Raw genomic sequence first — 26,593 nt, forward strand, 5'->3', positions numbered from 1 at the left:
CTACTCGGAATACGGGAACTTTAATTATAATCACCCTGTATATCGAAATTATGTTTTTCATTTGTTCTTGAAATTAGTTTTTCAATTTTCTTCAGCTTCTTACTTTTCAATTAGTTCTTCTGTAACCTTTGACACCTTGTTAAGACAACCCTGCTAATTTTTCAGATGCACAGCGCCGTTAGCGATTTTGTTATAGGTATTTCTTAAAATTAATTAGCTGGCCATGGCGAGGGCCACATTTGGCCCGTGGGCATTAAATACACCTGCTACTGTCTCTATAGTTTTCCAAAGTTTTCTCTTGTATCGTCCCCTTTCTTGAACAACCTAATAGGATTCCACATTGTAACCGGAGCTACTAATCCCTACTTTGGGGAACACTGCTATAAACCTCCCTACAGCGGAGAGAATGCCGTTTAGGATTCCTGATATACACTGTAACACATTTATTAAGACACATTTTACGTCATTTGACTCCAAATCTTACCTCGATGAGTCCAAGCTCGACGTTATCGTAATGGAAATGGGCACATTCATCCAATTTCGGGAATCGGCTCGATTCTTCGGATTTATTGCTATTGAATAACAAGGAGGAAAAAAAATAATTAACCAAATTAATAACCATTAAATTGCACCAAATATTTCTACTGATAACATTAATAACAAAAAGTATTAACGAGATTCATGTTTTTGTTATTCAACCCTTTCAGACAATGTTGCCACAAATGTGTGTGAATTTTTTTTTTGTTTTGATCTCAGAGAGTTAAGCCCATGGCTTAAAGAGTTGTGTAAGTTTTGAGTTAGAAACATGGTGGAAAATGAACTTTAAGGGCTTTTATCAGAGGGCAGCACTTTCAGGAGGTTTTCAAGATGGCTCTTTAGGACAAAGAGCCTCCGGGGAAAAGTATGATTTATTGCATTAAATTTAACGATAAAATTCTGGAAAAAAATTGTATGTGAAAATGAGTATATATTTTGCATTATCTTGGCTGAAAAATACTCAACGAAGTGAAGTATTTTTTTAACAAAAAAAAATTGAAAAAAAAAAGTTCAAAAAATGAAGATTTTTTGCTCCGACAATCGATGTTTTCCAGGAACTTTTTGTGAATCGAAAATGCCAAAACGTTTCGAAAATTTCAAAAAGTGAATGTTCGGGTCTAAAAGGGTTGAGCAGGAAGATTTAGTTTTCTAGGAAAATGCCTAAATCGGATTAAAATTCATCAAATCCCCACGTTTTTGATAAATCGCAAATCTCAAGGAACACAATACTGTGCATTTTTTTTTTTTTTCCTGCTTAATTTTTAATCCATTTAAATTCAGTGAGTATTATTTTCCTGAGCCATATTTATTCGGTAGGTAATCCGAAATAGCTCGTTCTTCTGAAGTGGACTTTTGTTACCATTTCCCCCCCCCCCCCATAAGGATGGGACCCCAGACAATTCTCATTATTACTTTTTTTACACTAAATTTACTATACGAATGCTCGTGAAAGTCTGGTCTGGAGGGGCCTACGGGGACTTCCAGCCTAGCGGCCCTGCTGCAGGATGTGATGGGGCATGATTATTATTTATGTTATATGTTATTATTAATTTATTTAGTTGATTATTAATTTATTGATGTTATTATTAATTTATTTAGTTGATTATTAATTTATTTAGTTGATTATTAATTTATTTAGTTGACTTCATTTCATTTATGTGACTATTATATACGGGATATCGCTAATAATGGCTAAAAAACTAGCCGGTTTTCGGCAAAATTTCTAAAAATGGTGAGAGTCTATAAAGGCTAGTAAAAGTATTATTATTTTATTTAAATGTATTTCATGAAAAAAAAACACTGAAAATGACCAAAACACTGAGATGGATATTTAATCTCATATATGAACCGTAATTTATACAAGTTATAAAGAAAACGTTTTTATAAAGACAATCAAAATAAGGGGATGATATAGGAACGTGGTGGTCATATAGCCCAGCCCTGAGGCCCCAGACAATTCTCTCTTTTTTCCATTCTATAAATTTACTATAGGAAGGCTCGTGAAAGTCTGCCCTAGGAGGCCTACCGAGAATCCCAGCCTAGCGGCCCTGCTGAAGGATGTGTGGGGAGGGGGGAGCGTGATTATTATTTATGTGACTCTTAATTCATTTATGTGACTATCATTTTTATTTATACCCTACATAAGAAGATTCTCTCCCTGGGTGATGAATTTCAATCCTATCTCTCTGGGATAAGAAAGTTTGGCTACATGACATCCATAAAAGCTATTATTTACTTTCGGATTCATGGGAATTCCTCAAGAGAACAACCTTTAAAAATAATAATCGCTTTCCAAAAGTTCCGTCAATGCACCTCAGTCACGTGACTGGCTGTATCAACTAACCAAAACGCCCCCGGGATATAAAGCTATCTATATCAATATCAGGTAAACAACGCCATCTTTGTCAGGGAAGGATAAGTATATCCAGCATCAAGAAGGAGGGGGGAAAAAGAACGAACCAACCTCGGTTTAATGGCCTCTTTATAGAGCGTCCGTGTTGGTGTTTCAAAAAGGGGAAAAGAAACAGTTGTTAAACGCTCTGCTAAACTCGAAGAAGGTACACACATGGAAAAGGAGAGACGGTGAAGAGTCTCGAGTTCTACAATGAATTTATGAACTTGGAAAGGCGAGACCTCGCCAAACTTGATCAGCAAGCAACATGAAGAAGATACTTTTTTCTGATTGTGGAAGAATCATCTTTGTTGTGAGACAAAAGAAAAAAACGCCAAACTCTTTTCTTGCATTTCTTGTTCCTCCATGTTAGGCATTGGCATCCATGCTAAGTACGCGTAAGTCAACAAATTCGGCATGAGTTCCAATGTCTTAAATCGAGCTCAAAATGCAACTTAAGTAAGCGAAATTCTAATTATCCGTTCGAATTTGGTCGTCATGACCAGTCGCATATTATTTGAGCCGTGTGGTGCAGTAGAGCCCGTTTAATCGGGTAACCGATAAACAGATAAAATCCTCTGGAACGAAAATTTCTCACGTAGAGACAAAGTTCCCCGTTCAAGCGAATAAATTCAACAACTCCGCCGCCTGCCCCCCTTTTAATGGAAGATAATGACTATTATAGGACAACTGTTAACCCTCTATTTGGCACAGAGCCGCACTAACGAGTGTAGTGTGCGACAGGTGCGGTCACACCGAGCCCTGTAGTTTGTGTGTGCTGGGGGGGGGGCATACTTACCGTAATAGAGGTGGAAAATATATACGTATAATATATCAAAAATATTATTTTTTTTTGTAATAAAAAAAGGTGTCTGAGCTTCAACTGATTTAATTCTAGGATTTTCAGCAATTCTAGAATTATTAATTTTATTAATTCTGAATTTCCATCAATGCTGGGATTTATTCTTCGATTAATTCTCAATTTTCATTAATGAGTTGATAATTTTACATAAATAAGAATAATACATTAATCTTTGCATGCAAGATTTTCCCAGCTCCCACAAAATATAGCCCATAGAAAGCATTAATTTTCGCAAAGAAAATTTAAAATCTCAAGTATCGTGTGATCGTTGTAATTCAACGTAGTTGTCATTTCATTTTTATGTCTATTTTATTCCAGAAGCTCTATTAATTTTGATCCTTCATCAGTTTTCAATATACAAACTATACAACGATGTTAAACAACAATTGAATTGTTCCCTGTATAACGAAATAACCAAACAACTCGTTTAATTGGATATCGTGTGCTGGAACCGTTCATATCTGTGTGAGTGGAGCTGAATCCATTTCAGTTTGACTAATGAGTAACCTTGAAATCCCTTTTCCCCATTCCAGAAATCTATTTCTCACAACGCACACACACACACACACATATCGGTCATGAATGAATTTTGTTTACGACAGCGTTTCTACTTCATTTTGATGCTTAATAAATCCATAAAAAATGGTTGTACCTGGTGACGTGTTTTATTCGGACACTCGGCTGAGCCACTGGACTTCCTCCACCGCCGCCGGCGTCTTTGCAGCTGTCCAGCACATCAGACATGGAACACAGTCCGCCCTGCTGAATACAAAAGAAACGAATGAGGATCAGTCATGTTTAAATCCAACAGACATCATTAAACTTGCAAACTTGTTAAATTCGGCCTGTAGTGGAGGCCAATTTATGTTTGCTCAAGAGTCGATAAAATTCAAGTTACAGTATATGGTAGCATCAACAGATCGGTCATTGTTTTTATTCGATGTTAATTAATAATGCGAGGATTCAATAGACATAGTTATTGCTTAAGACACGGTGGATCAATAAAAAACTGAAACATTAATAGTATACTGTGACTGTTAGTTATATTTGTAGCAATTTGGTCAGTTAAACAGAAAGAAAAGTGCAGCCAAATCGACGAATGTGGGAAAGCTATAATTCCGTGAATTCAGTCTCATTAACAGTCTCATAAGGAATTGAAACATGCCGGAACATGTTACGTTGTCAAAATATTGCCTGTATTGTGTTATATATTTGTACTGCGATCTGTCTTCTAGATTTTGAAGTGCAAACGACTACTTCTAAAGGATACTGCAGGGTGTCTCAGAACTCGTTGAAATGAGAATTGTGCTAGCATACACCAAAAGAAACGATTCTTGCAATTAAATGTTTCTCTCGTGATGAAACCCACCTATTTGACTTATACGTGCATTATCCCACTTAAGACGTCACCAAAAATGGCAACCCTGCTCACATCATGTGGAATGACAGAGACTCTTTTCTCTCGTGCGTATTAGGAGATATTTTCTTCTTCTTTCCCTTCCTGGGTTCTAAACTAGCGAATTAAAACATTCCGTCGTGATTTGGCTATGTGGCGAATGGTAGATGCAACCCTGACCAAACCGCAGTTGGATAGTAAATGTAAAACGCATTCTGGAGGTAATAAAAAAACTTATTTTTAGGGTTTTGCTCCGATTCATCAACTTTGAGAGCTGAAAAAAGCAACTAGTCTAACAGAACACGCTTGCAGATGGACAATTCATGGATGCTCTTCCTATTTTGCAGGTATCAATCATTCTAGGGAGACGGTTGGCCTGGAGGGATCAATCATTGACATTTCATTTACCTACGTGCTGTATGTATAACGTGTCTCGGAACTCTACCGCTGAAATGAAGGGGGGGGGGGGTAATACACATGAAAAATAACTTTGCGATGAAACCAAGAATAGCAAATGATTGTATTTTTTTTTTTTTTTTTTTTTGTTCAGCGCATGTTAATATGGCGGTCAAGAGAATGGCCCGAAAAAAAAGGGAAAGAAGAGGTCCTGAACCCAGGAAGGGAAAGAAGAGGAAAATATCTCCTAATACGCACGAGAGAAAAGAGTCTCTGTCATTCCACGTGATGTGAGCAGGGTTGCCATTTTTGGTGACGTCTTAAGTGGGATAATGCACGTATAAGTCAAATAGGTGGGTTTCATCACGAGAGAAACATTTAATTGCAAGAATCGTTTCTTTTGGTGTATGCTAGCACCATTCTCATTTCAACGAGTTCTGAGACACCCTGCAGTATCCTTTAGAAGTCGTTTGCACTTCAAAATCTAGAAGACAGATCGCAGTACAAATATATAACACAATACAGGCAATATTTTGACAACGTAACATGTTCCGGCATGTTTCAATTCCTTATAAATTCTGCAAAAGAATGCTTACGAGGCGCACGTGCGGTCAAGTACTGGTATGCTTTTGAAAGGGAGAAACACACAGGAAGAGATTGTGAGTGATGTTAATTGAATACATATAAGGTTTAATTAGTTTCAGCATCAACTGCAGCCATAGATTAATGATATGGGAAACTCTGCGAAATTTAGTATTAATACAATCTTCATCAGGTTGCATTTGCGATTTTCTTGCAGAAAAAATTAAAACAGCCAAATAAAATGCGCTCTCATCATGCCAATACCGTCATATCTACAACAGTCAAGGGTCAAAGAATCTAAGCCATCATAACCGAATACGAGAGATTCATAGATAGCAGTCCATCGCGTTATCATTCACGTACCAAGAAAAGAATCTAGTTTCGGTCTCTTCAGCGGTGGCCTCCACTTGATGTGAAAGGAGCCAAATGAGAACTCTGCCAAACATGAAACAGAGTCAATGTCATCAAGTGAAATTCCAACTTTCCTCGCTGTTGCCGCGCATTAAAAATTTCTCCAAATATATATTTAGTTCATGTGTGAAAGGAAAGGCCAGGGATTCCCTCGGAGATATACACGAAGGAGAATTACCAGCATTGGCCTGGATTCCCAAACAGACAGACAAGACACACAAAAAAACAAGATAAACCGAAAACTTGCTGACGGTTACGCAACCTGAAACCCCCGCATCGTAAAAGATTATTCAAACGCCAAAAACTTTAAATGGCTGCTATTTCCAGTGACATCAGACGGTTTTTTTTTAAAGTTTGTTTGACAGCTTGGAGACCTATTTGTCAGAGTTTGTCCAAGGAAAAAAAAAAGTTTGACATAAAAAGTCAGAGAAGGCTTAGGGTCAAACACCTATTATACACTATATTCTTTTCAACCAATTTCTTATATTTTTGTTTGGCGAGGAGGATTTTTTTTTCTTGTGACTTTTTTAGAATAGACTGCGCCAATCGATCATGTCCGTCTTGACAACATGGCTGAGAAAATGATATAAACCGATTATATTTAATTTTTTGAGTATTTATGCTTGAGCGCATTTGAATTTCGTGTGTGTAGCTATTGAAATTGATTAAAGAATTGATTCTGTATTTCCCCTCGTTGTCAATAGATAGCGCTTTACACCGTTGTGCTTGGCTTTGGTTTCCTTGTAGATGGCGCTCTAACATTCTGTTCTCAAAAAAAAAAAAAATTGTTAACGGATTTAGTATTTATCTCTCTTTTCAGAAGCATTCTTTCTTTCACCGCCGAGCACACAACTCAGGTCTATCACCATCTATTGGTGATTTACTACCCAAGTGAGTTGCGCCGGAAGTGTAACTGTGTGTGTACCTAACAGTCTGGGTGCGTATGTAGCGTTGTGTTTGATTCGTCAGTGCTGCAATCTATATTTCAGAAGTGAAGCCGGGATTACACTACCAAAGTTTGATAAAAGTTCTTTGATAAAAGTCGAAAATACAACCAATAAGAGCATCGGTTACATTCGAGCAAATGTAATCAATGGGCCTATTGATATAAGATCTTTTATCATAGATCTAATAATGTAATCCCGAGTGTGTTACATGATATTTGCAATTACATTTTTATACCGTCTCTCTCTGTTCTCTAGCTTCCAATTAGAAAGTTGTTGCTCTGTCTCTTCTGAGGCCAACAAAAGTACTTCACTTTTCAAACTGCAAAATTCGTCAAGATATTTGAACGCTCCTTTCCTTCATTTATGCTGTCCTTTCCCTTCCGATTTTAATATAGCTCAGTGAATATTGCAGTTAAAAACATAGGAGTTTATTTGTTTGGCTCACAGAACAGACAGGGCAATAACTTTAATAAAAGTTAGAGGACAGGGGGAAACCGTATAAATATTTTCGTTTTTTTTTTTTTTTTGCTTTGTGGCACTGTATTTTCACTCTTAAAACTGGTGCAGGGTGATTTCTGAACATATTTTGAGCATTTCTTAAAATTGTACCGTACTTCAACGATGAATGGTTGATGTAGGTCGAATTAGGACAGGACTAAAACTTACAGGACATCCTGTATTTCTCGTTGAGGGGTTTTTTTCAGCAATATTTGGTGATTTCATCTGCAATTTGAAACATTTCTTTCGAGAATTCACAATGTCCCGTACTTGTGATTTCAATTTCCCGTATTTTTACTCGATCAATCGGCTGACCATGTTTGATCGAGTAAAAATACGGGAAATTGAAATCACAAGTACGGGACATTGTGAATTCTCGAAAGATATATATATACATATATATATATATATATATATATATATTTTGTCAAAAATGATCCTGAAAATATTAGCTTCGGTTGTAGCGACATCTTGTTTTAACGACAAAAAATTTACGGAATCTTCAGTGGCGTTGTGACGAAAATTTGAATGTATCACATCAGAAGCAATCGGAATTTATTTATTTTTTCATTAATAAAAGTTTTGAAATTTTTAATATATGTTAATGGTTAAAAAAATTAATAATTTTCATGAAAAATATGTAACTGAATTCTGTAACGTGACGTCTTAAGTAGAATGGAATAGTTCAAGACACGTCCTTACGCGATGTCTCTTGTGGATTGATTAATCGATGTAATCCAGGAACGAGACTTTCTCTGAATTATAGTGAACAAAAAAACTTATCTCTGGGCTATCAGCGAGGTGTCAATGCATGGTCATCTCCACGTCATGGCCTTCCGGACAAACTGATATTCTGGATATGCTCCGTACTTAGTATGTAAGGTAACGCCCTAGTTATAGCACACAAACACCAAACATATGGCCCCCGCTCTGTCCCTTGTGGGATATAAGCAGGTCCTAGTTATAGCAGGATAATTACATATTCAGTCTCCACTGGTGTAGAGTACAGTAGAATCTAGATCAGTGTTTCCCAACGTAGGCGTTAACGCCCCCGTCGGGGCGATGGAATGTTCCAGGGGGGCGGTAGAAGCTACGGGTATAACATGGGATCCTATGGGTTAGATTGCGATAGGAGACAAAAATTTCTGAAGAAGGAGGCGATAGGACAAAATAGGTGAGGAAACTATGGTCCAGATGAACGCCACCGAGGCCAACTCGGATAACTCAATACTTGAATTCTCCAAAAAACAATATAAGTAGGCTTTTAGGGGGGGGGGGAGAGTCAGGGGACTTAGACTAACGTATTCGTACTTTCTCTTTCCTCTCACCTATTTTGTTCTTAATTCTTAGCTTTGCTCATTTATTCTCAAACTTTTTCCACCCGCGGCTTCCTTGGCCTTATCATCGTTCATCCGCGGCTCTCCATAATAGTTTAGAACAGTAGTTCTCAGCCTAGAGCTATATGGCCGCCCTTGCGGTCCTGGGATGTTCTGGGGAGGGGGACCACGGTTGGTTGAGAATAATGTTAAAGGATGAGTCACGACAAGTGGTTAAGGGGGCCACAGAGAGTTGTGAAGGCATAAAGCTATCAAGAGAAATGCAGTGGGAAAAAATGTGACTATTTTTTCAGAATCAAACAGAGCTGTTCATAGAAATCAGGGCCATCTTAACATATGTGGGCATGACTGGAGGCCTCGTGTCCACAGAGTCTACATGATGAGATCTGGTACTATGATTTCAAATGTAAATATATAAGCTGTTACGTCCAGCTAAGTATGGGGGCACCCAGAGCATTAATTTGCCCGGTGATCCGCAATGTTGAGACGGCTATACATAATCCCCCCCCCCCCCACAAAAAAAAAGATTACCGAACATTAGCCGAGGGTAGGCGTGGACCCATGTTGATGTGTCAGGAGGTTTGATTTATTGTGCAGGTTCTTTGAATCGTCCCGTATTTTCCCCAGTCCTATTTTTTTTCAGTATAATTCCGGTCTTGGAAGGAATAATCACCCACTTTCGGTGGCCGTGCCTAGCCCAGGGATCCAGATATCGATCTTATTTATAAACATTTTTGTTGATCATAAATTTAGTTTCGATTAGATTGAATAAGTAGAAAGGGTCTGGCTCTTGAATGAGGGGGGGGGGGAGCGCTCATCAGTCAGGGAGGCACGTGAAGAAAATGTGGTCTAAAGAGGGCCATGGACTGAAAAAGGTTGAGAAACACTGGTCTAGAAAAGAATCACAGAGCCTAAACAGAGGCCGAAATCATTACACCAGGAATCTTGAACTCGTGGGTCTGGGGGATACTCGTATTTCGCCGAGCTCTTTGATAATATGTGTGAAGTATAGCTCAGTTAACCGCGGACTTGGCTATAACGTCAAATATGTCCCGCGGTGTGTCTCAGCGGTTACACGCAAACTCCTCGCGATGCCCATGACAGAGGTTGCTAACGGCCCTAGGAAACGCGTTGCTCGCTTTGAGAAACACTGGCTTAGTTCAGTGTTTCTCAAAGTGTGCGTCAGCAAACATAGTTCGCCATACGGGGTTCCCCGAAGGGAGCATTTATTTTCTCCACAAAAAGAAAAAAAAAATCATCAACTCTACATCTTACCCCAGGGAGCAACCATTAACAACTCGCGAGCAGCAATTTAGTGTCCCTGGGATTTAGAATAATTACTTCACTTAAGTATTATATTTTACATTGTAATTATCACATTGTAGATATATATATTTTCGTAAAAAATCACCCTGTATAAGTATAATTCATACAGGCATTTGCTACCGATATGCTCAAGAGAGAACTTCTTAGAACAGCGGTTTCAATGCATGCCCTGCTGGCCACATGTAGCTTTAAAAACGTTTGTTCAGTGGCCCGATGACAAAAAAGTTCTTACGCAGTTGAAGAATTTGATAGAAAATGCGCTGGAAAAAGAACCCAAATACAAAAAATGCATTCCAGAATCGGTGAAAGAAGTCGTTTCAAATTCACTTCTAGAAAACATTTCTAGAGAGAAATAATTTTGAAATTATTGAAAGAAATAATTTCAGATTTATAGAGCGGAAAAATAAGTATTTCGCTATTCGTTAAAATTCACAATTAAGAAGAATATTTGGAAAATTATTGAAAGAAATATTTCCAGCATTATGAATATTTGATGGGGTGAACATTTAATTATATGAAACCAGAAATAAAACATGGTCAAAAGTGGGGAAGGACTCTCTCGAAATTATCGTAGGGCACCCGGTCAAAGTCAATTCTGAGACAATTTGCCTGAGAGACTGGAAGTAGTATAATTCGTATACTTACTCCAGAAAAACATATCACCAGATCGCATTCAGTGCCGTCTTAACGCATGCGCCCCACTCGGGCATTCAAGAAAATAGGGTCCTCACAAAAAATGAGAACCAGTTCAAATTTTCACGAATTCGCCTGGTAGGGCCTCAGAAAAATCACTTGGCCTGGGGGCCCATGATGCTCTTAAGATGGCCCTGATCGCATCATCATCGCCCCCCCCCCGTACACCTGAAGCCTTTCTGACTGCCCTAGGGATGGATCCCATGCCTTAAAAGACGGCCTCGGCACGGATGGGAAGGTAGGGTGGGGGTTTTGCTGAGTTGCGTGCGTTTGAGTTAGCGCATGCCATTCGTAACATAGAATTAGGATGAGATAAAATAAGGGCCCTTAGACTGAGATGTTTGGTTCCCACCCCCTATCCAGTGCATGAAAAGTATTATCAAAGAAGTGTTTAAAAATTCTGTAAACGCGCGCATGCGCAATTTCGATTTTTTTTTTTAAAGATTTCTGTGAATTCTCGCGATTTAAATTTATTAACGCTTCGACTTACGGACGATGCTTTGAACGAAACCTGTTCTTAAGTCCGAAAGTGACTGTATTTGTTATTCTTCGTGTCTTGTGAATTCAATAATATAGTTTGAACGCAAAAATAGAATAGAAATGAGCGGTTTCAGTTCGAATTTATAATAAAAATGGTTATTGGCCTGCGAGTAGTATCCGAAGCACATACTTAAAGGGTTGTGGTGCACCCCTGGTATAAACAAACAATATTAACAAACCGTGATAAATTTCGACACTGAGAAAATGCAATTCAGCCAAAAAAGACAACGTATATCTTTTCTTGGAGCATCGATTTCATTCAGAGGACGAACAAAAAGGTCCATTTTTCTCCATTTAATACCACTAACAGTGGTTCAATGCTTTCAGGAAAACTCAGGCAACTCGAACCAGATTTGATTAGAACCGATTCCCCACTCAGTAGAATTGTCCTCCTCAGTAGAAAAAAGCCCAGGCTTTTCAGATTTTCAAACAAAAACATAAAAAGTTGTGTAGTATCGAAAGAGGTCATTGCTACCGAATGACCAATGGCGAAATGGGCTCTTCTTTTGTTTCTTCCTGTATACCATACCCATGAGAATGAATCATTCAGCTTCAGAAGTGTTAATCTAGAAAGCTGATTCTTACCGATGAGGATAGCCCAGTTTCGTTTTCTAATAAAAAGAGAATAGAATAGGAAACACAAGAGAGAGCTAGCTACACAATCAATTATTCTCTTTCCTCTCTCTCAAATGTGGAAACCATTGTTCTTCAAAGCTCTCAAGAAAAAGCGCTTTTCTTTTTGTTTTGTGTTCGTTTCAGCCTCAATGAATGGAATGGGTAGTTATGGCCGACTAGAAGTTCAGTAAACGATTGGCGTTCGAAAATCCACTCGATGTGATTGTGAAATCTCGAAAGGGAACTTCACACAAATTCTATATTGTTCCTATTTTTACGGATCAACGTTTTTAACATTGGCTGCTCCATTTCATTAACAATGTTGAATCTGAAGTTAGTTCAGGTTCTCAAAGAGAAGATTCAGATCTTCTTTGTGCCGTATTATGATGGTAGTTAGCGAACATGTTACACACTATTGCCGAAACGATTGCTTTACACTACATTGCGTTAAAAAATAGTCTTTCAATGTTTCTGTCACCGAACACTATGAAGTGCTTCAGGGGTGCCGTGGTGGTACAAAGTCTTCCGAACTCATTTTTCTTCATCCCTCCCTCAAAAAAAAGAAAGTGATGAATACAGTCGAATCCCGTTTTATCGAATACCGTTATATCAAAAATCTCGTTTTAACGAACACTTTTCTAATCCCCCAAATAAATACAAATACAACGCCACAACAGGCAAAATGCCCAACGAGGTGACTGAAAAAAAGATGCCCATAACACATATCATATAAGTTTACCTAGGAACAATGCTAGGTAACCTGGAATTCCTTTATAACGAAATTTCGTTTTAACGAAGTGATTCCTCTGGTCTCTTGGCGTTCGTTATAACGGCATCCGTCTGCACTTATCACACTTTAACTATGCTAGCCTAAAAGATCCTCTGTTGTACCAGTAGCTTATACCGCCTTCCTGGAGCGTTCCATCCCTTCCCATATCGCCCAAGACTACTGATATAAGCCATTATCTTCACAATCCGTAAAGCTCTCGTTATAAGCTGCAACATTTTGTGAAAAAATTTGTTGTAGCGCCAGAGGGATAAATTGCGCCTAATATTTGTACCAATTTATGAAAGTAACTCAGATAATCGATGTGTTCTACTGTAGCTGTTTACGTTAAGTTATAATTGAGGAGGTTGAAGTCAGGGATTGGTGTAAGTTGATGAATCCCGATTTTGAGGAAGAGGCAGTTTTGCTAGAATTGTTGTAATCAGTCCCAAAAAAGTTTATGAGTCCCAAATTTTAGGATTTCATAATCTAAAGTGGATAAACTATTGAAGCTGAAACTTGGTTCATTTTTTCTTTCAGTTTAGCATCTCTGGATGGCATTTCTGGACTTGTCAGAATTGTTGAAAATGTAACTTACATCACTCTAACTTTAACCCTTTATTTGGCAGTGTTGCTGTCTGGTTTTTCCCCCTTCTCCGACAAATTCCCCGCATTCAATTTCAGTATCTTTGCGCTTGTATGATTTTTATTCTGCCCAAGGCCACAGCTAGGGCTTGGGTGCCCCGGACGCTGAACGAGCGAGTTGTTCTTTATTCTTCAGAACTGGCCTTGGGGGAAGTCTTCTCGCAAAGTCAGTCTCTGCCCTGGGGCCTAGCAGGCAGCAGTCGAAGATTCCTCGTTAAAAAGTCTTGCCACAGAGATCAACAGGTCTATAACGGTGCAATTAATCAACCATCACACTTCACTCATGGTTAGAAGAATTGATGACAGATGGCAGCATTACACAGATACAAACTGCACGTTAAGTTCAAAACGCGTACACACACAAATTCTGGCATGTACCAATTTGTTAGAAATTGATAGCAGAATGTGTTCGAGGTGCATGTACAGTTACGCAGTATCAGTGTTGCTCTCAAAAGCAACATGAGTTTCTTGAAATAAAGGAATTGTTTATTTTGAGCTCGTTTTGGCATTGATGCTTCTAAGCAACTCGTAATCATTCGATTTTTACTTGTAAGCTGTTCACGAAGTTTCTGCAATTACCAGCAGAATTGCTCAAAAGTACTCATGTCTCCTATTTCTTAACAAGCCAAGCAAGAATGATTTTCGGCCCTTGAATTTTAGAGAAAAATACCATGTGTGGAGGAGACATGGATTCCTCACCAACGTAATTTGGCAAACAATAAATGGCAAGTTTATACTACTCAAATCCACATAAATCATATATATTCGTGTTCCCTGAAAAGTGCAACATACCATATATAGGAAACAGTTATTTTCCGGATATTATGCTGAGGTGAGCTCGGAAAGAAAAGTCATCACGTCTCCGCCGGGACTCGAACCCAGGCCCTCTTGCATACCGGGCAAGCATGCTACCATCTACACCACTGGAGACACATGAATCTGCCTTCCTAATTTCACGCACTGTGTCGTGAGGCGCTGAAGTAGAGGCATTAGTAGCCTCTCTTAACTTCAGGAAATGGCCCCCGGGTGGGACGGTTTAGAGAGATATAGATGGCTTCTAAAGGTGAGCTCACCTCAGCATAATATCCGGAAAATAACTGTTTCCTTGATATCTCTGGCTGAGAAAGAAGCCATCTATATCTCTCTAATACCATATATATATATCGATATTTTAAAACCTCAATACATTATTTTTCTCGTGTTTTAGCATTCAGGGTACCTCATTTGCTTAACATTACCCCTCAAAAGTTTTCGCCTCATTCAATGCTTGCCAATTGAAGGGTTAACCGCCTCAATTATGAAAATGAACAAACACATTTAGACTGTTTTCATAGCATCATTGTACAAATCCTGTAATAATTATTTTTAAACAATCATCAAGAAAGCACCGATGAAGATGGTCTCAATCGTGGCAAAGTTAAAATAACTGAATATATGAAACTCAAGTTTTCATAGATTAATCAGCCATAGAGTTTTCATAGAGTCATGAAATTACTGAGTTTAGCTTGTATCATTGTCACTATGCTTTTATAATCGGTACAAAATCCACAAAATTAAAATGATATCCAGTGGCTGAAGTTCTAAATCAACTCAGATAGACCCACTTGAAGAAGTTTTCAAAATGAAAATCTGTTCATTCAATACAGCATTGATTGAGATTGTTGAATGCTATGCTTGCCAGATTTAAAATGCTTGCTGTAAGGCATGGAATTAGAATTACATGTTTCACTGAATCATTAATGCAAGAGGTAAAAAAAAAAAGAAGGAATCGCACAAACTTTCGGATCTGCCGGTAAATCAAATGCGTCTCCTTGTACAAAACGGTATAATCACAAGACATACAGAATCTGAATCCAAATACTAAAAACCAAGGAAACCTCAATACGGTCTACAAGAATCGTCCGTACGGTATAGGGAATAATAATAAAAAAATAACCGCGGTAATTTATTACTTGGGCGTAAAAATCCAAGACATTTCTCAGCCGTGTTGTTTGTGAATTACGGTCCCTTTTTCTTTGCCCAGTTTATGACGACCTGCTTTCTTATTTTATGACTTTCTTCTAGTAGTTGATGGCAAAAGGAAAGCGCTTTTCTTAGATTTAAGCTCTATGGAAATGAAAGGAAGGGAATTCTTTTTTTCTTTTCTTGAAGAGAATTGACCTGAGAAGCGAGTGGGTGTGAATTAGAACGACTTTTTCTTCCGAGCAAAATACTCGAAAACGCCCTCCTTTCTGTCGAAATATTTCGAAAGATTAGATAAATTATTTCAAAAAAAAAAAAAAAATGTCTAGAGAAAAACGGCCTGAAATGCCCTCGTTCGAACTGGACACTTCGGGACAAACGCCCACGTAATGTCCGCGCAACACTGTAGGCTTAATACAAGTATTCGTACTAGTAAGGTGAGATTTTGTGTCACAATATAAAACTTCCGGGATATACGGTTACTTAGGTTTCTATTTGAAGCATGAATCAGAAGATGTTCGCAGTCGAGAATTTGTCAAAGAATCTTCGCCCTTATTAGGTGTTTTGTAGTATAATAGAAACCTGTTAACTCACACCTACATCTCTAGATCCTCTTTTAAGTGATCCTAAGAACCCAGGGGGTTCCTCAAGCTTTTGCTGAGTGCTCCATGAAATTTGTTTCTGAATAAAGAATAAATTAGAATGAAAATTTAGCATGAAGCAACGACTATGGCTCAATTTGTCGAAAGAGTTGAAAACTAATTTTTGTTTGCCAAAAACTTGTTTTTAATTTTCAATTAATTTTTTTTTTTTTTTTTTTTTTTTTTTTTGCTGTAGTAGCTCTATCTGGCGTTTCGAAATGTACGTTCGACCTCCCCTTAGTAGCCAAAATCTGTGCTAGGCTTCTCTCAAACTTCCATAATCTGCACTCGGCTTCTTCCGGGCTACAAAAATCTGCACTCGGCTTCTTCCGGGCTACAAAAATCTGCACACGGCCTCTCCAGATTTAAAATCCAGATACAATAACCTTCATTCGGCTGCTCCTGGTCTTCCAAAATTCACTATCGGCTTGTCCCGGAGCTTCCAAGATTCGCAAATCTTACAAATTTGTCCTGTTTTAGGGTATCTCTGAAACTGTATTTATGTTCAAGGAATATATGATATTATGGGAGGTCACACACGCACAATTGACATAGCTATGCATTACTGTAATTGAGGAACCCCTATATATATATTTTTTTTTTTTCCTTTATTTTACAAAAAATTTTCTAAACCGATATTTTTTTTTAGCCCGGTTACTGACACTCACTCTCTCGCGGAACCCTTTGGCTTTATATCTTAAGGAGTATTCGTTTTCAACCTAACCCCGGTTGAGTTCAATGAGAGATTAAAATTTCAATCACAATTCAATTTTTCAAAATATTCAACATACTACCAGTAGAAAATATTATTGGAAAAAAGAGCCTAAAGCACAAAAAAAAATTCGATTAAGGCGCCATCCGGTTCTATTTTTCATCGTTTCATCACATTGTTTGTTTTGAATAAAATTTCGAGCCTTTTCCAGAAACAGAACGTAATTTGTCCAATGAAGTGCAAAAAGAATTATAATTATTCATAATTTTGTTTTATTTTCGATATTCATAAATGTCTACTTTCGTAAAAAGGTAACATTATTCATGAATATTATTTATATAGTTTGGAATTGTGGGATTACACTTCACCCAGGGTATGTAGTGCTAGTCCAAATTCTGCGATTAGCATCCTTTGTCTTTCACTTGTGGCAGCAGCAACATTCGACTCCGTTTGTTGCTTTGTTGCACAAGTGAATTGTGACTAATAATTCCCTAGGTGCAGCACTAATTACATTCATGAATCCGTGCTTTTCAGGTACGTCACCAGCACTTCGCAAACGTGTTACAGTTGATCGTACTCTGCCTCAACTGCTGATACAATTAAAGAGAATGGAAAATATATAACCACACTATTATTCGCATATTCACACTAATAATTCTAATACTTTTCACTATAATTCGTACACTTGGCGCTTTAAATTTCGAATACATTTAGACATTGATAAGCAAATGGATGTTTAAAATTCATATCCATAATAACCGCAACCAAGTAAGTTTCTGCTAATTATAATTATTTAATACTTATAATTTAGCAATGAATTAATTAACCACTATAGTTATTTAATTAATTTACTCTGAACAGTAAAAGCCGTTTTTAATGAATCAATTAGCCATCATGGACTAGTTCCTAACACTTGTTATTTAATAATCATAATTCATTCATAATTAACCAATCGTGGGTATTATTACCACGTTTTAATATCCATTCTTTTGTGCTGCTCTAACGGTTTTAAAACATTATTCTAACCTTTAGACTTGTACTATCGGTCCGAAGACCTATAGTGCACACCCATCCCGGCATGGCCCAGAGGCTTAGGGACTTTAGAGGCTTTAGATCTCCATAGGAACCTAGTGCCTATTTGGTGAGATCCAGTGCTAAATCTTGAATTGGTCTTAAAGGGAGCCAGGAGAAGAGGAGAGCTCATTGAACTCTTGCCCGGTGATCCAGCGACCAACCTTATAAAAAAAGTTCGCTATAAAAAAACCAGTGAGTCCAATAAACGGAGGGGGTTTAGGGAGGTCATCCTCCCAACTGTGAACATGGCGAGACGGGGGGGAGGGCCTAGGGGCACCTTGTATCGCCGGTTTGTCTATAGTGAACCACCGGGCCAGAGCTCAATGTGAGCTCCCTCTCCTTCGGATTCCCTTCAGACCCAATTAAGCATCATGGCCCATTTTTTACAGGGCCCCACCCTGTAAAAAATTTTCATAGGGCTCCGTATTTATCTGGAAGTAGCAACTTACATGTCCAAATAATTATTCTCGTAGCGCTAGATCTCATCATATAGGCTCTAGATCGCTACGGAGATGACGACTCCGGGCCATGCTCGGATCATGGGCCCATGCATAAAGACGGCCTTCACCCTATGGGTATATTATGAAAATAGTCACACTTTTCACCATTTTCCATTTTCTGTAGCCTCTTAACCCCTTTTCATGGCTTTTCTTAAAATTGATTTTTACCCGTGGTCTCCCTTGAAATATTCTAATACTACAAAGGGGTCATATGGCCCCAGGTTGAGAATTTCTCAACCTGGGGCCTATTCTCCTCTCTGTCTATTCTGTCTCTAAACTGAAATTAATCGCTGAAAATGCATGAAAAAACAATTATGCACGACAGTGAAGACTAAAGGACTCCGAAAGACTGAACTCGTAATTCGAAATCAAGGCATATACAGGGTGGTCATAGAATGACTTTTCCGATATACGATCTCCTAGCGGCCGCAAAAGTCGAGTCCGCAATGCGTGTGAAATTCGAGGTACAGCTGTTTCCCAAAATATGCGCTCTAGAAGAAAAAAAAAGATTTAAAACAAAATCCTAGCTCTCGTGGTTACGGTCACAGGAAAAATATTTTGAAAAATTCAAACAGCACAGCACACTCATTTTTAAGCTTTGCAAAGTTACCAGTGCGGAGGAAAACCGCCTCGGAATTGCACCTGTAGCATGATAAACGCCGCCGCAGGATGCAGGCGCAAAAACATGCCGAAAAAAAACCAATGCAAATCGCACTACTACCGCTAGACGTCCCCCACCGAAATGTTAGCGCACCAATCCTTTGGTGTGACCTTTGTGTGCGTCCTCCGCCGGCGTTTATGGTGCTGCATGTATCGTTCCAATACCATCCATAGTTTTTTCACTGCAGGAAGGCATAAAAATGAGTGTTGGCATTTGTCATTTGAATTTTTCAAAATTTTGTTGTGTTGACCATATCCACGAGAGATTGGGTATAATTTTTTTTCTCTTCATTCTTGAGTGCATACTTTAAAACACCTATATCTCGAATTTCATTCGAATTCGTTGTTTTCTGCTGCCACTAGAGGCTCGTACATCGGCAAAGTTATTTTATGATCACCCTGTATAGTCAATCTCTGTGGTAACTACCCCTCGCCACAAAACATCAATATTCGACCGCTCCAGCTAATTCCAATGAAGAATAACTCGAATGAAACTCGCTTATAACGTCGATGCAGACGTAACGGCCTCTGATATAACTACACATTTTTCGTCGCTTTGATTCTTTTTCTTAAGAAGTTCCTAGAAAACTCACAGAGAAATGTCGTATCTTTTCGATGAAGCTTGATTTAATTCAAATACTAAAACCTAGGGATGTAGATAGTCCGAAATTTCTCACAAAATATGTCATAAGAATATGATTATAAATAATAATAAAAAATCGTAAACTTTTGAATTCCTCATAGACTCGCAGTTGCACTTTATTTCCAGACTATGGTAATTTATAGGTAATAATTGGCAGTTTTTTTCCGAAATCGGCAGCATCTTTGGTGAGTATAGCCGATGTCCCGTGTTTATGAGAGATACCATTTTCCCGTATTTTCCTCGGTAAAACGCGGTAACCCAGCACCTCCTAGAAATAGAAAGCCTCTGCATGGGCAGGGCCGTCTTAAGAGTATGATGGATCCCCGGGCCAATTGATTTTTTCTGAGGCCCTACCAAACAAATTCTCGAAAATTTCAACCAGATCTAATTTTTCTGAGGCCCCTCTTCGCTTGAAGACCCCCGGGTCGTGCCTGGTCAGGCCCATGCCTTAAGACGTCACTGTGCACGGGTTTCCAAGTTCATCTGCGACGTCATGAGAGTCGTTCGATAAGACTACCAAAAAAGTTTGCCACATAATGAACCACAGTACCCTGTTTCGTTTCTTCTTATTTTGGCGTAGAATCTTCGGGGTTTGGCTCATAAATATCGCACGGTTATTGGATGTGGGGCATAGAGATCGCCAACTGTGTGCCCGATCGTTTCTTTTCCACACAATGATGACACTAGCAAATGCAGCGGATTTTTTCCCTCCTGAATATTCTGAGTTAGGATGAACTACTTGCGTGACGTCACGAGCAGCGTGCGGAGGCTTTGCAGGGTCACCACCCTGTATCATCATTTCAGATTTATTTCACTCTGACGGAGTCTAAAATAATACAATCCAATGACAATTAGCTTATCGTCACCGCGTCGATATTCAAATCAACGAGGGGACTCCAATTGACGTGTCTGGATGACTGATTGTCACACGTCGATTATCTTCATTAAGAATCTGACGTCACAGACAGGCCGACCACGACCGCCTTTTAATTACGCGTATCGATTCGTATTTTTAATGAGGAAATAAAAACAAAGAGCGATGTCACCACGAGACGGACAAAAATGGCCAAGTGATGACAGATAGACAGTCGGTCATGCGTCACAATCGCCTCCGTAGACACAACAAACAAGACATAATCGTTATTTTGCAAGCGCGTCAATGTTTTCGGGCTTGGGTTATTTCTCAGAACAACCAGAGTGAATGAATTAATAGCTCGGTAACTTATGGGGGAATGAAATAAAGCCGTTGCGGATTGCTGAGATCATTAGCGTATGTTTATATTTAATAAAATCTCTGATTTGTTGACAAGGAGGTTAATAGATAATTAAGGGACATGAGGAATTATATATGGGCGGGTTCCTTTCACAGCGTACAGCCAAGTCCTGGGTCTGGGGACTTTTCTAAAGGCCTTGATAAACAATTCGAACCTCTGACTCGTTCCTTTTATCACTGGTTTCGTTCGTTCTGGCATCACCGTCAAGGGTGATAGTGACAGCAACCGAGAGACACCCCAGGCCCCGTCACACTAGGTAATGTAAGCACATTGTTCCGGGGGAACTCGGATGCCTCTAGGGGAAGCCTATCCCTTCATTGATCTATGAAAATAACAATGCTTCTTGGCCTCTTGGTCTGCAGTGATGGAAGACTTCAACAGCCTTCATCACTGGAGACTTGAACAAAAATGTATGTACATGGGAAGGTGCATGGAACCTTCATGCACATTGTCAGTAAACAAAAATGTAAAACCGATTTATAACCGCAAAAACGATAGGGAGAGGGGGGGGGGGTAAATTAATCGTATAAATCTTCATGATTTTTACAGGGGTGGTCACTGTTCAAGGGCCAAAACATAATATTCAGCTACAGCGCACCAGGGACAACACTCCGATGTATAAGCCTCACCAGTAAAATTGACTAGAAAACTCGCAGATTTGTGTCAGCCATAAGTAATATGGTGAAAAACGGGCAATATTCAGCAATTAAAATTTTATCATTGGCTCCACTTCATAAACTGATACGTATCAATTGTTTTTCTGGTTCCCAGCTAGTTGATGCAATACATCAAAAATTGCTGTTTCTCTAGCGAATTAGTACATTCAATTATATCCATAATTTGAATTTTACAGACAAACGGTTTTTTTTTTCTACAGCTTTCTGCAATTATTTTTATCGCTTACTTGTGATTTGGCAACCGATGGGGCCACACGGGTCGAATAGACGCTCAAGAAATTGATTCACCCATCGTTAAGCTCGAAACACCTTAACACCTTGTAACGTGATTTCATGTCATGTCAAAGACGTTGTGAGTTCTTTTTCGTGGGAATTACACGTCACATAATTTCCATGTCATAGCATTTCCACGAATCGGAATTCACAACGTCACGTCAGTGCAGTGCGTTCCGATCTAGCCGATATCTCCGTTAAAAAGTCTCGCCGCAGAGAGCAACAGGCCCACAACTCTAAAACCGTCAATATTACACTTCAATCATAGTTAGAAAATTTGACGGCAGATGGCAGCACTTTACTCAATAAGCAATACACAAAAACAAACACTTCACGTTAGGTTCACACACACACAACACGTACTCTCACATTCTAACATGTACCAATTTATTAAAAGTTCCACAGAAGAATATGGACGACGTGCATATGTGTGTAGTTATTACCTGTCGTTATATTAGATAAAAACGTTAGGTGGTCGTTATAATGAGCGTCGACTGTATTTTGGTTTGAAAAAGTGTTAGTCTGCCTCGATGTGAAATGCCACCAACTCGAAATTTAGAGATGACGGCTTCTCTGTTTTCGACACAAAAAATCATCATGTGTAATTGTGGAACTGTTTTGTTCAACGGCAGGCACAATATGAACCCGTCCATCCCATATTTTGCTCTTTGGAACCAGAGTGTTGGGGTATCCGTAGCCTAGTCGGTTATAATTAGGAGGTGTCATCGTAAGTTGGCATCCACTTCGAAATTTCGTCACTGTGAGCAGAACACCAAATATACATTCAGATAAAAATACAGGTTCCTCAAAAAGGCAACTTGCCCAACGAAATAGCAGAAAGAAATGGGGTAAAAATGCGTATAACAACTTTAAGAGCAATGCGTGTGTACGAAAAGGCAGTGTGATGAGAACATGGCTAATTACTATCGTCACCAGAAATAATGAATGTAAACAGTCTGTCAATCAGGCTCGCTTTAGAAAAATGATGATTTATATAATAAGAAAATGAATTTGATGCACACAGTATGTGATCGCGGGCCGCACAAAATCACCTAACGGGCCAACTGTTGGGCACCCCCCTCGTTTAGTACTATGGAATTGTTCTTGGTAATCGGCATAATATTTCTTTTCGGGATTTCCATTGGCTACTTTTGAGCTGAATTTCATTTCTTTCTCTCGCGGCCTCCTAATAATAACTTAATCACCCTGAAAGCAGGGTTGTTCCCGGTGTGCCACTGAATTTCAAAAATTATCTCAGAAACACCACCCCTCCCCCAGGAGCGTAAGCATTATCGACTATTGGAAGGGGCGGGCGGCCACAAGGAATCTATTCCAGAGAAATTTTCAGTTACTAACCTTCAGAAATTGACTATGATATCGAAAAATGGTGTTTTTTCGATATTTTGAATTTTTTTCTAAATACATTTACAAATATTTAGATTTCCCATTGTCTTGGGGGGGGGAGGACGGGTCACAAGGGTCCCGCATTCCCTCTTTGCATATATACGCCTCTGACCTTCCTTTCCCGTTTACAATCATTAATGACTTAGATAGGACCCTATGTGAGCATGGCCTTTACCTCATAATCAAGGGCCGTCCTGGGCAAATATAAATTTTTCAATAACTTTGTGTATAGTGTTCAGCTATTGCGTTTTCAAACGCAATCCTATTGCTTCAAAAGTGTTCGCGCAAATTTTCACGTCATTCTACCCAGTGTTTTTTATTTGACGGAGTTTTGAAATCATAACTTTAATCATAATCGCCCTGTATATACTACTCTTTAACCGTACATGCACCTCATACACATTCCTCTACGGTATTTCTAACGAATCGGCACAGACCGGAATGAATGTTCTGAGAGTATGTGTAGCCCTAACGTATTTATGTGTGTGTGTTGTCGAGTTGCGCGCAATATACTACTATTATTAAACCGGACATGGGCCTCGTCCATATTCCTCTGCGGAACTTCTAACCCTGTATATACTAAAGTTTGACTCGTGATAATGTCAATTAAATTTTTTTTTGAAGAAATATTTCTTTATTACATAATCGTCATTGCAATTCAATGCTTTATGATTTGGGAATTTGAATATGCCAAAAAAGGCTTTAAGCGTACATGATCACGTGACTGGTCCACACCATTTTAGTGACTCGCAGTACTTTCCATGTAACTTAAGTAACCCGCGGCACATTCCCAAATAAGTCTGTACTAATTACAGAAATTAACATGAAGAAGACGAGAGTTTTAAATGCTCGGTACTTCGCGTACAACTAGAAACGGCACGATTTGATGTGTTTGTAAAATCTCAACGCTCTGAAACAGAGCAGCCCTTAAGCCAGAGCCACACTTATGTCCAAGGCTTGCACAATACGTTAAAAGGTTGGCCATTGGCAAGTGGTGTAGTCACTCCACCATTGGCAGCGATCGTCAAATAGTGGAGGCTGGAAGGTATTGTAAGGCTCGTCGAACAGAACAACCAGTACCTTCCAACTTCAAACTCCTGTGTGTGTACCGCCTTCCTTCCCGATCTTCCAATCCGTCTGGCCACACAATGGACGAAGAACGCCAACAGTCACAACACGGAGAGTGTTCCGGATGCAAATATTCTCCAAGGAATATTGGGCCACGCTGGGCCAGTGTGTAGCTGGCCTATGCCGCTGCTGCTTCTTTGTACCGGGAGAGGCCAGGCTTGACACGAGTGTGGCTCTGAGTTTAAGGGTGTTGCAACATGTGCGGTTGCAACGGACCCCGCACTTACGGTTTTAATGTCTTTCATAAATTCTGAATTTTCCTCAATATTCTTGAGTTATTTTGTTATAAAATCTGAATTTCTATCAATTCTGTATTTAATTTAATTAATTCAATTCTAGAAATACTTCATTCATTCTGAATTTTCATTGGGTCTGGAATTGTTTCTTTCATTTATTCTGTTGCCGCTGTGGTGGTCGAGTGGTTATAGTGACGGACTCGCGATGCGAGGATCCGGGTTCGAACCCCACAGTGGTGGTCGGCTGAAGTTGGTTTTCTGTGGTTCCCAACTTCAAGGCGCAAATGCGAGCTGATCTCCCCGTTAGAAAGTCTCGCCACAGAGAGCAACAGTCCTACAACAATAAATCATTCAATCATAACACTTCACTCTTAGTTAGAAAAACTAGTGGCAGATGGCAGCACTACACATAACAAGCATTACAGAGAAACAACAAAAACTTCACGTCAGGTTTCACTACACGTACACGCACATTCCCGCATGTACCGATTCGTTGAGGGGTTCCGGGGGGTGTGGGCGGGGCACATGTGTGGTGTAGTAGTAGTAGGTAGGGCCTCCAAAAAAATGGCTCGGGGATCCATGATGTTCTTAAGTCAGCCACCTCGTTGGGCAATTTGCCTGTTGTGGCGTTGTATTTGTATTTGATTTTTCATTAGTCGACAGACAATTTCTTTCAGTAGGTCGTAATTTTAATTTCTTTTGGAGTCAGTTCTTTCATCAATTTAAAATTTTCTTCAAATTTGTCATTAATTTTTTTTATTAATTTACATTTAATTGTAAGTACAGTGGAACTTTGGTTAAAGAGCTTAATTCGTTCCGCGAACGTGCTCGTTATTCGAATCAAATTCCCCCATAGGAAATAATAGAAACACCGATAATTCGTCCCACAATTATTCATTCACATAAAAATGACTAATAAGAACGACATTTAATGAATATACAATGCAATAATAATAATATATATAATAAAATATATAAATCAGACGAGACAATGAATTTTCAGATATATTGACCTTGACCCGCGCCTATCCTGAGCTAGAAATCAGTGAACTTCCCTCTTACGGAGAGAGCGCGTCTCAACATCATGAGACGGCAGGAAAAGTGCAGGGTCTTAAGAGCCCCATCGGATTCCCCCTTAGATACAATAATTTTTCAGGCTCCTCACTTAGATAGAAATGCCTGTCTAGTATGATATTCACATATTGAAGCTCTCGAAAATTTTGACCAAATATCGTTATCATGAGCACCTCTTCCAAACTTGAGGCACCCGGGCCGTTCCAGGGTGGGTCCACGTATTAAGACGACTGACAAAGTATTCTGGGGCCACCCGTACTTGGCTGGATGGAAGTGATAGCTTACATATTACTTACGTTCAGAAATTGTAGTATTAGATCTCATCATGTGCCCTCTATGGATCATGGGCGGAGATACGGGGGGGGGGCGACAAATGTGGAGTCGACTGATCTAATGTATACATGAATTTAAATCATCATCGTGTCCTCCAGGAATAATGACCGTGCCCCCCCCCCAGACTTCTAGGTCTATCTCCACCTATGCTATGGATATGAGGGCCCGGGCCCTACCCATATAGGCCCACGGATTTAGATGGTCCTGGTTCCATGCTGTGCTGGATTCAGGACGTATTAACATTTTCTCCCACCATAATTCACTTGAAATCTATCACCTCTCTCTCTGAGGGCCCCTCCATCTGATATTCAGCTGTGCTCCCCTTTCCAGAATATCTCAGAGACGCTAGAGCAGTGATTCCCAACGTGGACGTTAACGCCCCATTGGGGGCGATGGAATGTTCCAGTGGGGCGGTAGAAGCTACTTGTATAACATAGGATACTATGGGTTAGATTGCGTTGGGGGGCGATGGGAGGAAAAAATTTCTGAAGAAGGGGGGCGTTGGGACAAAAAAGGTTGGGAAACTATGCGCTAGAGGGTCATATGACAATATGTTAATA

At 39.3% G+C, this 26,593-nt stretch overlaps 1 protein-coding gene across 5 annotated transcripts in view; it reads right to left on the minus strand.

The window, feature by feature from the left end:
- The window catches only part of LOC149081365 (uncharacterized), a 138,934-nt gene that overhangs the window by 51,243 nt on the left and 61,098 nt on the right, over nt 1-26,593 (minus strand). For 3 of the 5 annotated variants that reach the window (XM_089238177.1, XM_089238175.1, XM_089238178.1), the window contains 2 exons: nt 3,943-4,052; nt 485-572 (listed from right to left, as the gene is read on the minus strand). In XM_089238177.1, the coding sequence (XP_089094303.1) occupies nt 485-572; nt 3,943-4,052 (198 nt within the window). The remainder of the gene's footprint in view (nt 1-484; nt 573-3,942; nt 4,053-26,593) is intronic. The other 2 variants (XM_089238176.1, XM_089238181.1) reach the window with 1 other exon arrangement.

Source organism: Pholcus phalangioides, unplaced genomic scaffold, assembly GCF_987345545.1.
Source record: "Pholcus phalangioides strain wild (caught in Gottingen) unplaced genomic scaffold, Ppha-v1.0 ptg000010l_1, whole genome shotgun sequence".
Taxonomy (NCBI): Eukaryota; Metazoa; Arthropoda; class Arachnida; order Araneae; family Pholcidae; genus Pholcus; species Pholcus phalangioides.